This window comes from Panthera onca, chromosome B3 (assembly GCF_046562875.1).
Source record: "Panthera onca isolate mPanOnc1 chromosome B3, mPanOnc1 haplotype 2, whole genome shotgun sequence".
NCBI lineage: Eukaryota > Metazoa > Chordata > Mammalia > Carnivora > Felidae > Panthera > Panthera onca.
In genome coordinates, this window is record NC_138344.1 from 117,830,298 (window position 1) to 117,848,151 (window position 17,854).

At 37.8% G+C, this 17,854-nt stretch overlaps 1 protein-coding gene across 12 annotated transcripts in view; it reads right to left on the reverse strand.

Moving 5' to 3' along the window:
• The window catches only part of NUMB (NUMB endocytic adaptor protein), a 203,836-nt gene that overhangs the window by 70,149 nt on the left and 115,833 nt on the right, over positions 1–17,854 (reverse strand). For all 12 annotated transcript variants that reach the window (XM_060617334.2, XM_060617339.2, XM_060617333.2 and 9 more), the window contains one exon: positions 5,544–5,684. In XM_060617334.2, the coding sequence (XP_060473317.1) occupies positions 5,544–5,684 (141 nt within the window). The remainder of the gene's footprint in view (positions 1–5,543; positions 5,685–17,854) is intronic.

A 17,854-nucleotide genomic window follows, 5' to 3' on the forward strand; every position in this document is an offset into this window, starting at 1 on the left:
TCAAGTCTCTCCTACCTTAAAAACAAAATTCAACATAAAATCAAACTACCAGTGATTTATAGACTTTAACTGAGTAAACTTTATGGTATGTAAATTATATCTAGTAAAACTGGTAAAAACAACAATAACACACAGCTTTTCAACCTCACACTCCCTTTGCTACTCTGCCTTTCTGCTCTCCTTTGAAGACAAACTTTTTCATTAAAAATTTTTTTAACTACCTTATTGAGGTATAACTGACATATAATGAACTATATATATTTAAAGTTACAATATGCTCAGTTCTTGCATATACCTGAGAAACCATGATCACAATCAGTATAATAATCGGCCATCACCACTAAAAGTTTCCTTGTGGGCTTCGTAATACTTCCCTTTCTCCCCTCCCCATCTTCACACAACCTTGTCTGACGAACTTCTCAAATTAGTAATCTCTAGATTTGTCATCTTCTTTCTTATTTTGCATCCATTCACTCCTCAATCTAGACTCCATCCTTATGACTCCACTGTAAGTGCTATCATGAGAATCACCAGGACTTTCAAATTTTTAAATTAATGAAGTTTCATTTTCTCCTCGATAGCACTTGACCACTTTCTCCTTCCTTGAAACTTGGCTTCTGAGATCACACTCTTCAGGTTTCCCTTATACCTCTCTGGCTACTCATTCTTATTCTCCTTTGAAGATAACCCATTTCACTGCCTGTCCCTTCTATGTTTGTCCTAGGCCCCCCTCTCCTCTCACTTCTTCTAGGCAATCTCACTCATGACTTCAAGGATAATTTATATATAGTCAACTCGCATTATTCAAGAATTCCTTATTTGCAAATTTGCCTACTTACTAGAATTTATTTGTAATCTCAAAATGAAAACTCATGGTGTTTGTGGTTAAGTAGGTATCTTCATGTCCGTCTTTCCTAGACACCTCAAAAGGAATTCATCTTCTCTACCCTCAAACGTGTTCTTCCTCAGTGAGCATGCTCACCACCTTAATAGTTGTCTACATGGGAAACTTTTTATACCAACTCATCAGTAGTTCAGAATTCAGCAGTCCCCAGGGCAAGGCCAGATAAGACATCATTTGTCCAGCTATATTTGAGGAAATTCATCTATTTTTAGGCTATAGAAAATAATTCAGGTTCTGATTCTCCTATCCAACCATATGGCATTTGTACTTAAGTGCATGGGGTGGGAAGGGAAGGCAGATAAAGCGTGGGGAGCCACAACGTAGAAGAGGGGATGAATGTTTTGTCGAAAGGATTTCAAAACACCATTTGGAGAAGATCATACAAAAAACGTCCTAAGTAAGGTGTCCTGCCTGCATAAGATGTAAATCTTACATCTTAAATGCTTATCTCTAAAGCACATCTAATCAGCTGTTTCTTATGACAAATGACAGTATGATAGTGAACCTTATTTATCACACACAAAATACTTAAAAGTTGTATATTTCATAGCCAATTGGAAGTGCTTCAATTAATTTTACTTCAGTTATTTCAGTACTATATACCAGTCTCTCAGAACCCTGTGAATGAGGTTTTTAAAAATATATATATGTTTATTTATTACAAATATAACATGTTCATGACAAGAAATGTCACTAGTTCCAAAGGATACATAGTGAAAAGTAAAAAGATCCCCAAACCTTCACACGCATTCTGTAATTCATATTTATTTGTGTCTTCTTAACAGGTATTTCTTATATATATAAGCAGATATATAGATTTTTTTCTTTAAAAAAATTTTAACATTTATTTATTATTTTTGAGAGACAGAGCACAAGTGGGGGAGTGCCAGAGAGAGAGAGAGAGAGAGAGAGAGAGAGAGAGAGAGAAAGAAAGAAAGAAAGAAAGAAAGAAAGAAAGAAAGAAAGAAAGAAAGAAACAGAATCTGAAGCAGGCTCCAGGCTCCGAGCTGTTCGCACAGAGCCTGACGTGGGGCTCGAACTCACAAACCATGAGATCACTACCTAAGCTGAAGTCAGACGCTTAACAGACTGAGCCACCCAGGCACCCCAGATTTTTTCCTTTTAACTATAAACAGAATCATATTATGTATACTGTTCGTGCCCTGCCTTTATCACTTAATAATACACTAAAGTCATCTTACTGTATGAGCATGTCAGAGAATATTCTTTCAGTGTTTCCTCTGTCAGTCAATGATCATCACCTCTATCAGTTTGGCACAAGAAACCAGGTATCAGCCTTAACACCATTCTTTTTCATTCCCTAGGTTCAGTCCATTTCCAATTCCTATTGCCTTTATCTCTTAATTATCTCTCAATTTACTTCATTTCTTTTCATCTCCACAGTTACCATCTTAGTCCAGACTAAACATGATCTCTCCTCTGGATTACTGTAATAATCCTTCACCAGACTCTTCGCACCTACTATGGACTACCTCCAAACCACACCACACCCACAGTCCCAGTTTGGGAAGAGGAAAAAGTTCTGGAGATGGGTGGTGCTGATGACTGCATAACAATATGAATGTTACTAATATTAGTGTACTATGCACACAGAAATGGTTAAAATGGTGAATTTTATGTTACATATTTTACCACAATAAAATGAACAAAAGATGAAAAAAACCCACACCATTTAGTGGCTTCCAGTAACTCTTAAAGTCCAAAATCCTTAACATGGCCTACAAGGGCCCCACCCTATTTCTTTCCAGGTTCATCTCATATAAGTTCTTACACCATAGCCTTCCCTTTTTAAAAAGCACTTATCTCAGTTTGTAATCACATTAATGCAAATATCTTATTAAAGTCTGTCTTCCTACAAGGACACTATCAACTCTACAAGAGCAAGAACTGTCTTTATTTACCACTTAGCATATGTCTGGTGCACAGTAGGTATTCAAAAAAATTTATTAAATGAATACAGATCTACCTTATTCTTTTTTTTTTTTTTTTGTAACGTTTATTTATTATTGAGAGAGAGAGACAGAGCATGAGCAGAGGAGGGACAGAGAGAGAGGGAGACACAGAATCCAAAGCAGGCTCCAGGCTCTGAGCTGTCAGCACAGAGCCCAACGTGGGGCTCAAACTCACAAACCATGAGATCATGACCTGAGCCGAAGTCAGACGCTTAACGGACTGAGCCACCCAGGTGCCCCTCTTGTTTTTTAATAGTGGCAAAGAATTCCACTAATGGATTCCTAACTTCTTTATCCAATCCCAGAATGATGGGCATTTAACTTGTTTCCAGATTTTTGCTATCAAACGATGCTAAGATGACCACTTTTGCCAGTATATCTGTGAATGTACTTAAATGTAATCCTTTTTTTTAAGTTTATTTTTTTTAGTAATTTCCATACCCAACTTGGGGCTCAAACTCATTACCCTGAGATCAAGAGTTGCATGGTCTTCCAATTGAGCCAGCTAGGTGCCCCTTAAATGTAATTCCTAGGGGCGCCTGGGTGGCTCAGTCGGTTGAGCGTCCGACTTCAGCTCAGGTCACGATCTCACGGTTCGTGAGTTTGAGCCCCGCGTCAGGCTCTGGGCTGATGGCTCAGAGCCTGGAGCCTGCTTCCGATTCTGTGTCTCCCTCTCTCTCTGCCCCTCCCCCATTCATGCTCTGTCTCTCTCTGTCTCAAAAATAAATAAACATTAAAAAAAAAAAAAAAAAAAAAAAATAAATGTAAAATGTCTGGTCAAATGAAAAGTGCATTTAAAATTTTAACTGATATTTCCAAATTGCTCTCCTAATAGGTTATAATTTATATTGCAAGCAATCAACAATGTGTAAGAGTACCCATTTCCACAATACTCATATAATCAAAATGAGCCTATTTTGGGGGGTGAGGTTGGGGGAAGTAGAAGAGTGTTAGTTTTTGTATGAGAGGGTTTTTTTCATATCTTAATATCATGCCAAAAATTTTAAAATAAAATATTTAAGTTTATTATTCCTATAAAAGAACTCATTTCAGCGAATAAGTTAAGTAGCAAAGCTAAGTGATTAGGATTTCTTTTTTTTTTCTTTGAGAGACTGTGTGCACAAGCAGGGTAGAGGGACAGAAGGCGGGGGAGAGAAAGAGACAGGAGAGAGGAGAGAGGGGAGGGGAGGGGAGGGGAGGGGAGGGGAGGGGAGGGGAGAGGAGAGGAGAGGAGAGGAGAGGAGAGGAGAGGAGAGGAGAGGAGAGGAGAGGAGAGGAGAGGAGAGGAAGGAGAGGAGAGGAGAGGAGAGGAGAGGAGAGGAGAGGAGAGGAGAGGAGAGGGAAAGCAGGATCCTTACTAAGTCTGGAAACCTATGACCCTGGGATCAATACCTGAGCTGAAATCAAGAGTCAAGACACTTAATCAACTTGAGCCACCCAGGCACCCCAGAAAATGCTTAGTAATTGACAGACTGTGGAAAAATTTGTATATTTTTCATGTATGTATTTAAAATATATATTCTATAAATCACTTTTCTGTCATATAGATTTTTTTCCTTTCTGAAGCTTCAGGCTATGTTTCAATCAATGGTAGAAAATCACAATAAGACTACGTATACATAAGAATAGGTAGAAAATAGAGAAATATGTTAACATTTTATATTAGACAAAATTTTTTTCTGGAAGATATTAACATTTTGGTCTAGTTCCTTCTATTTTTTTGTATCCACACTTAATACATCTCATAGCATGCTTATATAATTATAAATTACTTCTTTTCACTAAAGAGTATATAACATGTACACTTCTTTCATGACCTTAAATGTGACCCTTCTTCGGAGTGTCAAGTAATAGTAAGAAAAAACACCTATATGGCACCCCCTTCTCTAGATCTTCACTATGTTATTACTTCTTTGAGCTTCCATTTTCTGATCTTACAGGTGAAGGCATTAGTTTAAATGACCTCTGTAAGATTAACAGTTATAAGATTAAAGAGAAAATTCCTTTTGATTTAACTCTTTTAAGATTTTCTAGAACACACCAGGCCTGTATTTAAGAAAACAGACTCCCTATTCCCTCTGCTCCACCACTTAGTAAACATTTACCACTCAAAATAATTTCATTTGTAATAATTTGGGACTTGGGGGCACCTGGGTGGCTCAGTTTGTTAAGTGTCCGACTTTTGGCTCAGGTTGCGATCTCTAGGTTTGTGAGTTCAAGCCCCACATCAGGCTCTCTTCTTCAGATCCTCTGTCACCCTCTCTCTGTCTCTCCCCTGCTTGTGCTCACTCACTCTCTCTCAAAAATAAACAAAACAAAACAAGGAAAGCTATCCATGCAAAATTGTCATTAAAAAAAAATAATAATAGTAATAGTAATAGTAATAATAATTTGGGATTTTTAGATATTTCAGGATTAGTTTTTCATCAGAAATGATCTTATTTGTAGTGATTCTAGAGTATATATCAGAAATTCCTATTTAAATATAAAGAGAAAAAAAATCACTAATTATAATTGTTTTCCTTATTAATTCTACCTTGAAGCAGAAGATAAAGAGGTTCATTTTTAGAGGGTTCTCTTTTAATTGTCCTAATTAATAGGATTTCACACACAATAGACTATCAATTCTTTTCCACATCTAGAATTACAGAAGCACGAGCTCTTACCTTAACTGGGAAGCTACATTTTCCAGTACGAACCCCTTCTTCATCTGTCTGCCACTGATGTGGACGACTGGCCTCTGGAACATAAACATCTTTCTTTCTCCTAAAACTTTGCCGTAGTTTATTCATTTTAATTTTTACAACCTGCAGACAGAGTAAAAGAAATATGAAAAAGAAGTTATTATCTTCTCATATATTTAAACTTCGGATTACTATGCTGATAAAAAACGAATGTTCCAAATTAAACATTTTGGTTTAATAGAAAATGAGCAATTAGTATCCCTCTTCTTAGAGTAACTCTAAGCTCAAACAAATCATTTCATTTTTCAAAAAAACAACTATAATACTAATTCAAATAACTTCTATGATTTGAAGAGATGTTATTCTAAGAAGTTTCAAGCATTTTAATTGTAATAATCCAATGAATATTCCTATTGATCTACCCCTCAAATCCATTCTAATTCCCGAATAAGGAAATCTGTACATGTAGGTCAAATTATAGACTGCTAACGATTTCTGAAAACATTTTGAAAACTTTCATACTTATTAGGAAAAAAACCATTTCTAAACACTAAAATTTAGGACCTTTTTGACTTACTATTAGAAAACATTAAACAAAGCATGGACTGTAACCACCTTTTCATAAAGATGTTTTATAAAAAGGAAGAAAATAAAGTTTCCTTTAAACATACTTAAAGAAGAAGTTCTACTAGGATTAAATTATTCTAAAGAAAAAAATTCTTGCAAGTAGTATAACATCAGAATGTACTTTCATATCTATAATTATTACAGAATGAAAGTAAACTAATAGCTTTCCATTATAAAGGTCCAAGTCTCATCATTAACTCTGTAAATTAAAAGGGATTAAACTATAGTCAATTTTTGGTTTTGTTACTAGAAGAGGTACCTCTCTGATGTCCTCAGTAGAAATCACAAAACTACAGGGAAGGAAGACCTAACTGATAAAAAACAACAGGACATTCAAGAACCTATGAATAAATGTAATGAATAAGTGTCCCTTTACAGAGCAGGTCTCAAAATCTGAAACCAATATCTCCAGTTTTCTGTTAAGGAGCATAGCATTGTTCATTCTTTCCCTGAAGGGATTTAACCACCTCAACCAGCCTCAAAGAGATCTTAACTTTTGAAAATGATGTGACAAAGGTATAAAAGGAAACGTCTCTGTCAGAGTGTTAAATAGCAAGGAATTGAACATTAGTTCCCACATGACACCAATGAAAAGCTTCAAAAATCAAAGTTAGCATTCTGAGGAAAATAATTTTGTATTTTAAAATGCATAATGCCACACCAGAACTATTACTAAATTAGCTAATTTGCACAGACAAGCCAATCTTACCACACATCTTCTTAAAAGGTAAAAATTCTGACAAATGGCAATGTAAAAACCCCTGGGTTTTCTAAAAATGAATTTATTTTTTCTCAAATCACAATTGATTTGTAGAGTATATGAAGTAGATACTAAATAATCACATGACTGGACAAAAGGTAGTCCACTCTTTTGCCTTTAAGTAGGCATTCCTAAACTACTTTAAATAAGAGTCTACCTTAATCTAATAGGCTCCCCTCATTCCTCCCCAAAATTCCACAACCTTTCCTGACAATACATCCTGTTATTTTTTTTTTTTTTTTAATTTTTTTTTTCAACGTTTTTTATTTATTTTTGGGACAGAGAGAGACAGAGCATGAAGGGGGGAGGGGCAGAGAGAGAGGGAGACACAGAATCGGAAACAGGCTCCAGGCTCCGAGCCATCAGCCCAGAGCCTGACGCGGGGCTCAAACTCACGGACCGCGAGATCGTGACCTGGCTGAAGTCGGACGCTTAACCGACTGCGCCACCCAGGCGCCCCAATACATCCTGTTATTACTTCCTCGTATCATACTTTAACGTTTATTTATTTTTGAGACAGAGAGAGACAGAGCATGAACGGGGGAGGGTCAGGGAGAGGGAGACACAAAATCCGAAACAGGCTCCAGGCTCTGAGCTGTCAGCACAGAGCCCGACGTGGGACTTGAACTCATGGACCGTGAGATCATGACCTGAGCCAAAGTCGGCAGCTTAACCGACTGAGCCACCCCGGTGCCCCAACCTCGTATCATACTTTAAAACATATACACAAATATAAATATAAGAAAATAAAAAAATACCTATATCCTTGCTCAAGTTGGCACTCTGAGAATCTTGAGGTAAAAAGCCCAAGAGATTCCTTTCTTCTTAATTTCTTTCTCTTAGCAAAAAAAGAGGCGTGGGGGGGTAACCTACACTCAGTTGTCCTGGTCAGACACCTGAAAGTCATTTCCTCATTCACTCTTTCTCTGACCAACAATTCTGCTGCTTTTGCCTCCTTAGTATATCTTGAATTCATTCCCCCACCCACCACATCAGTTCTATCCTCAGACATTTTTGTGTAAATTATTGCCAAAGTCTATTACTTAATGGTTGCTTTGCTTCCAAGAAAGGTCCATTCTAATCTGTTCTCTTGATTACTGCCAGAGCGCTTTATAAAACACAAATCTGACCATGCAATTACTCAGCTTAAAATCCTTCACTTGCTTCACAATACTTTCCAGATAAAGTCCAAATTCCTAAACTTGGCAAAACACAGTCCTTTTTCATCTGGCTTCACTCACCAATCCCCATTGACATGCTAAGCTCCAGCCACACTAAACTACTTACAACTCTCCAAACAAGGCATGCCCTCTTTCAGAGCCTATTTGTGTGTTCCTCCATCTGCCTAGCAAGACCTTTCCCCATTTGCCTCTGATTAAAGTCTACTCATCTTTGAAGAGTCAACTTGGGAGTCTTCAGGGAAGCTAGTAGCATTGTCTTCTTGACAAGCCCCTAGCTGGATGGGGTTAGGTCCTTCCATTTCATATGATTCCCATTAATATCCTTGGATTACTTCTTTTACTGCACTCATCAAACCTAACAGCAATTTTCTATTTCCTTAATAGTAAACTGTATCTTATGTATTTAAATACTACCCCTGCATCTTAACACAGGATCTCTCATATACATGGCACACTATAAATTTGAAGAAATAAAAGATAAAATAGACCCCCATCATATTAGATAATATTTACCAGGTAGGATAAATGTAGACATATAGGAGCAGAGAGAATCACCGGTGTTGGAAGAGACTGCAGAGATAATGGTAGGCCAGCCTCCCACTGACAAAAGAACCACCCTGACAACTTCCCTTAAAGGAAGACATATGGTCTCTGTCTAAATAACTCTAGTATAGGTTTATTTCATCTTTGGGCAGTTACTTATTGTTGTACATTCTGCTGACCAATAAGAGAACAGAGTAGAAGTGTCAAGATTTGGAATCTAAATATCTTGTGACTGGGGCCCAAGTGGCTCAGTTGGTTAAGCGTCTGACTCTTGGCTTCAGCTCAGGTTATGACCTCATGGTTCATGAGTTTGAGCCCTGCTTCGGGCTCTGTGTTGACAGTGTGGAGCCTGCTTGGGATTCTCTCCCCGCCCTCCCCCCCCCCCCACCTGCCACTCTCTCCCTGTCCCTCCCCTGTGCATACTGTATCTCTCAAAAATTAAAAAAAAAAAATCTTGTGACTTTCAGTACTAAAATCGTTATCAGCATTTCTACAGAGAGTATTACTTGTCAGTGATTTTCAAATTATGCTTTAAGTAGCCCTAGGATTTCCAGGGAGGAGACCCAGATGCCACTGGTTGGTTGTGGAAATAAAGAGAACAAAGTTAGAAGACTACACTCAATTCAGGAGGGACATCAGGTCCCTGTCACAGCTTCAAACAGACAAACTCCACTTTATCTGATTCACATATTGGGGTTCCATATATGTTTAGGGAAAGGGTTTCATGGCTGAAAATTTTTTGAAAATGAGTGATATAATCATAACAGTTCTAAAATGAACTTGGCAAAATGAAAATATAATAATATCTTGCTTATTACTTCTTAATGAGTAACTACCAATGGTTTGTAAATAACCAAGGGAGAGACCAAACATTCTGTTTTCAAGTAATCTATATATAATGATTTTGCTTACAAAGACAAAGGAGACAACAAGAAAAAATACAAAACCTGTTAATATAAGGTAACATTCACTACAGGCCCTCCATAAAGTTAAACTTTACTACCAAATAAAGAAAATCATATCCCTTGAGAAAGTCCTGGTTGAACACAGGTAAAGTATATATTTCTGTTAGTATAAAAAATGAGAACAAAAAATCTTACTTTGGGGGCGCCTGGGTGGCTCAGTCGGTTAAGCGGCCGAGTTCGGCTCAGGTCATGATCTCATGGTCTGTGAGTTCAAGCCCCGCGTCGGGCTCTGTGCTGACAGCTCAGAGCCTGGAGCCTGTTTCAGATTCTGTGTCTCCCTCTCTCTGACCCTCCCCCATTCATGCTCTGTCTCTCTCTGTCTCAAAAATAAATAAACATTAAAAAATTTTTTTAAAAAATCTTACTTTTACCACAAACTAAATTAAAAAAAAAAAAAAGTCATCCCCATTGTACTAGCTAGACATAATTGCCAAATGTAGAAAATCTCTTCACAGTTCTCATTCTTAACTGCTCTGCAAAATTTGACACCATGATCCCAGCTCTCCTTTGTACACTTCTTTCCTTGTTGTCTCTCCCCACCCCAATACCCTACACCTCTGGTTTATCTTCTTCACCTCTGTTGCTGCCGATACTCTGAGGGCTTCCTCTACCCTTTCCCACCCACTGAGGGTATTCCCCAAATATCGGTCCTCAATTTGTACTCCCTTGTTTATACTATCACTCTTGGTGAAATAATCAACTTAAACCATCACTCCAACTGTGATGATTTCCCAATAATAATAATCTTACTCTTGTATTCAAATTCCTCTATTTAGGTGCGTTGGTGTTGCCTCAAATACATCAATTTAAAGTTAAATCATCACCTCTTACCTCCCCTTAAGTCCTCCCCTTCTGTCTGACCCAATTTGTTTGGGTCAGTAAAAACTGAGAACTTACTATGTGCTGGGCTCTGTTGCAGATGCTAGTGGATACAGAAATTAATAAGACAATTTGCCTTTAGGTGGCTCTCTCCCCTCATAAAAGGTTAATGTAATAATAGCACTATGCAAAGTATGCTCTGGAAGCACAATCAAGGCTCAGGAAACATTTCCTATAGAAGACATTACCCGAGTTAACTTTTAAAGGGAGAACAAAAATTGGCCACATACAATAAGGAGGGAAAAGATATTCCAGGTAGAGGCAACAGCATCAACAAACAAATAGATGCAGGAAATCAAATGCTAGGCAGCAATTCAAGAAGAGTGCAGACAAAGATCAGGTGCTGATTTCATCCTACAGACAGCCAGAAGCCACTAAAAGGTTTTACACGCGTCAATGACATGGTCAGAATTGCAACATAGTTAGATTATTCTGGTGGTAGTATGGAAAACAAATCTGAGGGCAAAAGACTATAAATGAGTTAGAAGGAGTTTTAAATAGTCTAGGCAATTTATGAAAACAGCTTGAACTAGGCCAGTGGTAGTGGTGTAGCTAGAAAAAGGGAAATGAAAAGTTTAAAAGTAAGAGTAGCAAAGAGAATTGAGTCAACATGATATATCTGCTGCAGGAAATTTTCTTTTGCCCAGGGTGATAAGACTAAACCAGTAATTAGCTTCACTGTTTGCTCCAAGAAATTCTTGCAAACTAACTTATCTGGGCAAACAGTGTGTGCATTAGAGCAAACAGGTCTCCTGACAGGATAACAAATTGCTTCAAGACCGTTTTCTTATTATGTCCACTAATTCTAAATATCATGTCAAAACTCTGCCCATCCCAAACAGTTCCCCATCTTGAAGGACGTGCCTTAAACCACATGAGTATAAATCTCAAATCCCTAGAAATACTCTTTCCTGACTTCCCCTAACTACCAAGACTCTGTCAAAGTGGTGCTTGCCCTTGTTGCAGTAAGTTTAACAACCTCAGCTTTGCTGAATCAACAGGATTCTTTTGATGGGGAAAGTCAATGGCAGGAATTGGTGACAGATTATGGATGTTAAGGAAGAGAAAGAAATCCAAATATGAGTCCTAAGTTTTAGTTATGCCTCAGCAAAATGAATTGTTGAATTTGAGGGGGATGCTGATAGGGCTTCCATGTAGGGATGTGTATAGGCTTCTCTTGGGGGAGAGGTCAGGGCAATGATAGACAGTCATTATAGGTGTAATTTTTCCGGTGAATGTCTCTTCATTTTCCTCTTTTTCCCTAATAGAAGGTAGGGTACAGTAAACAGAATTAAACTCAGCTTACTTAAACATGGTAAGAAGTGCACGCACTACATAATTGGCCAGTATGTACTAATACATACAGCCATACCAGTGATTACATTTTTGCAATGCTTACATTCTAGATAGTAAATAGCCACTGTGCTAGATTTCTCTCCTATCCATCACTTCACCTTCCACAACTCAACAACTAATAGGTTAATACCCAGTTTAACAGAGTACTAAGGCCAGTGAAGGTTTTGATTGGCCAGTAACAATACAAGTCAGATTCCAAAGTCCCATCTCTCTCAGGCACACCTGTTGGCTTCCTACATGGTTCTCAGAGGGTTGCCCTCCCTTTGTGGGCAACTGCCTGGTCCAATGAGGAGGATGCAATAACTCTCCATTCTGTCCACCATGTTGGTCCCCATCTCGAAATATTCCAGGTGAGATCAGGAATAGACGAGTTAGAGAAGACAGCACCGTAAACAGTGACACTAGCTATCCAGTAGTCAAACAGACCAAATAGCTCTTCATTAATGGATAAAATAGCAAGATCCAATTATATGCTGTCTCCAGTAAACCTACTTTTTTTATTAAAAAAATTTTTTTAATGTTTATTTTTGAGAGACAGAGAGACAGAGCATGAGCAGGGGAGGAGCAGAGAGAGAGGGAGACACAGAACCTGAAGCAGGCTCATGAACTGCGAGATCATGACCTGAGCCAAAGTGGGACGCTTAACCAACTGAGCCACCCAGGCGCCCCTACAGTAAACCTATTTTAAACATAAAGACACAAATAGGTTAAAAGTAAAAAGACAAAAAACAATACACCACATTAATAGTAGTCAAAATAAAGTTGGAGTGGCTGTACATTCCCTTCTCAATAACCAATAGAATAAGTAGGCAGAATCAGCAAGTATATAAACAGCAAAACTTGAACAACAGTATCAACCAACATGATCTGATTGACATTTATAGAATTCTTCTATCCAATGATAACAGATTATACATTCTTCTGCAGTGCATGTGGAACATTTAGCAACATAGACCATGTTCTGGGCCATAAAACAACTCTCAAATTTAAAAGGAATCATACAAAGTATGATGTCTAACAACAATGGAATTAAATCACCAATATTTGTAAACTACGTTTCAAAATAGCCCATGGGTCAAAGTACAAATCAAAAGGGAATTCAGAAAGTATTTTGGACTAAATGAAAACACAATCTATAAAAATTTACAGGATGCTGCAAAAGCAATACTTAGCAAGATAGCACTAAACCAGTGCTTTTCAACCAGGGACATTCACTGCATATCTGAACACATTTGGCAACATCTGGAAATATTTTTGGTTGTTCCCAGGGAGGTGCTATTGGCATCTAGTGGGTATTGGCCAGGGACACTGCTAAACATCCTATAGGACAGCCCCACAACAAAGAATCATCTAGCTTAAAATGTCAATAGTGCCACTATTGAGAAACCCTGCACTAAATATCTATTTTTATAAGCTTATTTATTTGTTTTGAGAGAGAGAGAGAGAGAGAGGGAGGGAGGGAGTGAGGGGAAGGACAGAGAGAGAGAGAGGGGGAGAGAGAGTGAATTCCAAGCAGGCTCTGCACTATCAGGTTCTGCACTTGAACTCATAAACCATGAGATCATGACCTGAGCCAAATGTGGACGCTTAACTGACTGAGCTCCCCAGGTGCCCCAAAATGTCTGTACTTTTTGTTTTTAAAAGAAAGGTCTTACTTAACCATGTCCTAAGCTTCCACCTATAGAAACTAAAGGGACAAAGAAGTGCAAAGTAAGCAGAAAAAAGGAAAGAGTAGAGATCAGAACAGAAAGCAGTAAAAAGTAGGAAAATAAAAACAGAAAAAAGGAAACCAAAAGATTATTCTTTGAGAAGATCAACAAAACTGATAAACCTGTAGCCACATTGATCAGGGGGTAAAAAGATACAAATGACCAATATCAAGAATGAAAGAATGTCATCACTATAGAAAAGAATAATAAGGGAATATTATGAACAAGTTTAGGCTAACAAATTCATTGATAACATGGAAAAATACCTTGCAAGTGCCAAACTACCACAGCTCACTTAAGACGAAATAGATAACATAAACAGTCCTATACCTAACCTATTAATGAAATTGGATTCATAGTTAAAAATCTTTCCACAAAGATAACTCCTGGGCTATGGATTCACTGATGAATTCTACCAAACATTTAAGAAATCATACCAATTCTATGGGGCATCTGGGTGGCTCAGTCGGGTTGGGTGTCCAACTTTGGCTCAGGTCATGATCTCACAGCTTGTGAGTTCCAGCCCTGTGTCGGGGTCTGTGCTGACAGCTCAGAGCCTGGAGCCTGCTTCGGATTCTGTGTCTCCCTCTCTCTGTGTCCCTCCCCTGCTTGTACTCTGTCTCTGTCTCTGTCTCTCTCAAAAATAAAGATTAAACAAAAATTAAAAAAAAAAAAAGAAATCATACCAATTCTATGCAAACTCTTACCAAAATACTGAAGGGCGGGGGGGGGGGGGGGGAGGGATGAATATTTCTCAAATTCTTCTATCAGGTTAATAAGAGTCTCCTGCTTTGGTTTTCTTTTTCAAGATTGCTTTGGCTATTTGGGGTCTTTTCTGGTTCCATACAAATTTTAGGATTGTTTGTTCTAGCTCTGAGAAGAATGCTGGTGTTATTTTGATAGGGATTGCATTGAATATGTAGATTGCTTTGGGTAGTATCGACATTTTAACAGTATTTGTTCTTCCGAGCCAGGAGCATGGAATCTTTTTCAATTTTTTTTGTGTCTTCTTCAATTTCTTTCATAAGCTTCCTATAGTTTTCAGTGTATAGATTTTTCACCTCTTTGGTTAGATTTATTCCTAGGTATTTTATGGGTTTTGGTGCAACTGTAAATGGGATCGATTCCTTGATTTCTCTTTCTGTTGCTTCATTGTTGGTGTATAGGAATGCAACCGATTTCTGTGCATTGATTTTATATCCTGCAACTTTGCTGAATTCATGAATCAGTTCTAGCAGTTTTTTGGTGGAATCTTTAGGGTTTTCCATGTAGATATCATGTTATTTGCGAAGAGTGAAAGTTTGGCCTCCTCCTGGCTGATTTGGATGCCTTTTATTTCTTTGTGTTGTCTGATTGCAGAGGTTAAGACTTCCAATACTATGTTGAATAACAGTGGCGAGAGTGGACATCCCTGTCATGTTCCTGACCTTAGGGGGAAAGCCCTCAATTTTTCCCCATCGAGGATGATATTAGTGTTGGGTCGTTCATATATGGCTTTTATGATCTCGAGGTACGCTCCTTCTATCCCTACTTTCTTGAGGGTTTTTATCAAGAAAGGATGCTGTATATTGTCAAATGCTTTCTCTGCATCTATTGAGAGGATCATATGGTTCTTGTCCTTTCTCTTATTGATGTGATGAATCACGTTAATTGTTATGCGGATATTGAACCAGCCCTGCATCCCAGGTATAAATCCCATGTGGTCGTGGTGGATAATTTTTTTTAATGTATTGTTGGAGCCGGTTGGCTAATATCTTGTTGAGGACTTTTGCATCCCTGTTCATCAGGGAAATTGGTCTATAGTTCTCCTTTTTAGTGGGGCCTTTGTCTGGTTTTGGAATCAAGGTAATGCTGGCTTCATGGAATAAGTTTGGAAGTTTTCCTTCCATTTCTATTTTTTGGAACAGCTTCAAGAGAATAGGTGTTAACTCTTCCTTAAATGTTTGGTAGAATTCCCCTGGAAAGCCATCTGGCCCTGGACTCGTTTTTTGGCAGATTTTTTATTACTAATTTGATTTCTTTACTGGTTATGGGTCTGTTCAAATTTTCTATTTCCTCCTGTTTCGGTTTTGGTAGTGTATATGTTTCTAGGAATTTGTCCATTTCTTCCAGATTGCCCATTTTCTTGGCATATAATTGTTCATAATATTCTCTTATTATTGTTTTTATTTCTGCTGTATTGGTTGTGATCTCTTCCATTCTTGATTTTATTTATTTCGGTCCTTTCCTTTTTGATCAAACTGGCTGGTGATTTATCAATTTTATTAATTCTTTCAAAGAACCAGCTTCTGGTTTCATCAATCTGTTCCATTGTTTTTTTGTTTTTTGGGGTTTTTTTGGTTTCAATAGCATTAATTTCTGCTCTAATCTTTATTGCTTCCTGTCTTCTGCTGGTTTTGGGTTTTATTTGCTGTTCTTTTTCCAGCTCTTTAAGGCGTAAGGTTATGTTGTGTATCTGAGATCTATGCTTTCCTCTTATGACCACCTTTGCTGCGTCCCAGAGGTTCACAGTTCCTGAGATTGAGCCCCAAGTCAGGCTCTGTGCTGACAGCATGGAACCCACTTGGAATTCTCTCTCTACCTCTCTTTCCACCCCTCCCCCGGCTCACATGTGTGTGTGTGCATGCTCTCTCTCTCTCAAAATAAACATACATTAAAAAAAAAAAGCTATAGACCCATATCTCTCATGAGCATACATGCAAAAATTCTAAACAAAATTTTAGCAAATCAAACCAAACAAAACATTAAAAGGATAATACATCATGACTACATGGAGTTTTTCTAAGAAATGCAGTTAAGTAACATTCAAAAATCAATGTAATTCACCTTATTAGCAAAATTTAAATGTCCCTGTCAATATTTAAGTTTGAAGCTATATCTTTTCTTCCTTGAATTCAAAGATTATACTGAGATTTTTTTTTAATGGGTTAAAAGTCAACTAATTTTAAGCATAATATTTACATATATCATAGAAAGTTAATACCTAGCCCTGATTTTTTGGTGTGAATTACAGTCATGTACTCCCAACTCCACCTCAGATGTCTTCAAATCAAATTCATGTTTCCTTTCAATCAAGCTCTTCCCCCTGATTTTCCTATTCTACGTAACATTTTTACAACCATCAAAGCTTTACAATTATAACAGCAAACTCTGGGTGTGGAGCCTGATGCTGGGCTCATTCTTACAACCGTGAGATCATGACTAGAGCTGAAATCAAGAGGCGGGTGCTGGCGTGCCTGGGTGGCTCAGTTGGTTGAGCGTCTGACTTCGCCTCAGGTTATGATCTCGCGGTTCAGGTCGTGGGTTCAAGCCCCGTGTCAGGCTCTGTACTGACAGCTTGGAGCCTGCTTTGGATTCTGTGTCTCCCTCTCTCTGCCCCTCCCTGGCTCGCACTCTGTCTCTCTCTCTCTCTCTCAAAAATAAAGAAACATTACAAAAAATTTTTTTAAATAAAAAAAGGGTAAAATTATAAAAAAAAGAGAAAAGAGGTTTCACATTTATTTGAAGATAAGATTTGTTTTACTCAGCATCCCGTAGACATTTGTTCATGTAACTTTTAATTTACATATTACAAAACCTTGAATATTTTAATTAAAACTTATTAATAAGTATTTATTGACTATCTACCATGCCATAAAGCAATAAAAAGAACAAAAAAAGCCTGCCTCTATGAAGATAGAAAATAAGTAGGCAGATTATTTACAGATAAGATCAAATAAGTTTTCAGCATGTTTGCAAACTGGGTATTAAACACAGCCTTTATTAAAAATTAAATTATACACCATATAATAAAATAAATTATTAAAAATTTTAAAGTTTATTTCTCTTGAGAAAGGAGAGAAAGCACACAAGGGAAAGAGAATCCCAAGCAGGCTCCGTGCTGTCAGTGCAAGCCCAACTCAGGGCTCCATCCCACAGACTGTGAGATCATAACCTGAGCCGAAATCACGAGCCAGATAATTAACCAACTGAGCCATCCAGGCGCCCCTAAATAAGTTATTTTATTTTATTATTTTTTATTTTTAAAAATACAATTTATTATCAAATTAGCTAACATACAGTGTGTACAGTGTGCTGTTGGTTTTGGGGGTAGATTCCTATGATTCATTGCTTACATATAACACCCATGCTCATCCCAACAAGTGCCTCCTCAATGCCTATCACCCATTTTCCCCTCTCCCCTGCCCCCCACATCAACTCTCAGTTTGTTCTCTGTATTTAAGCATCTCCTATGGTTTGTCTCCCTCCCTCTCTGTTTTAACTATTTTTTCCC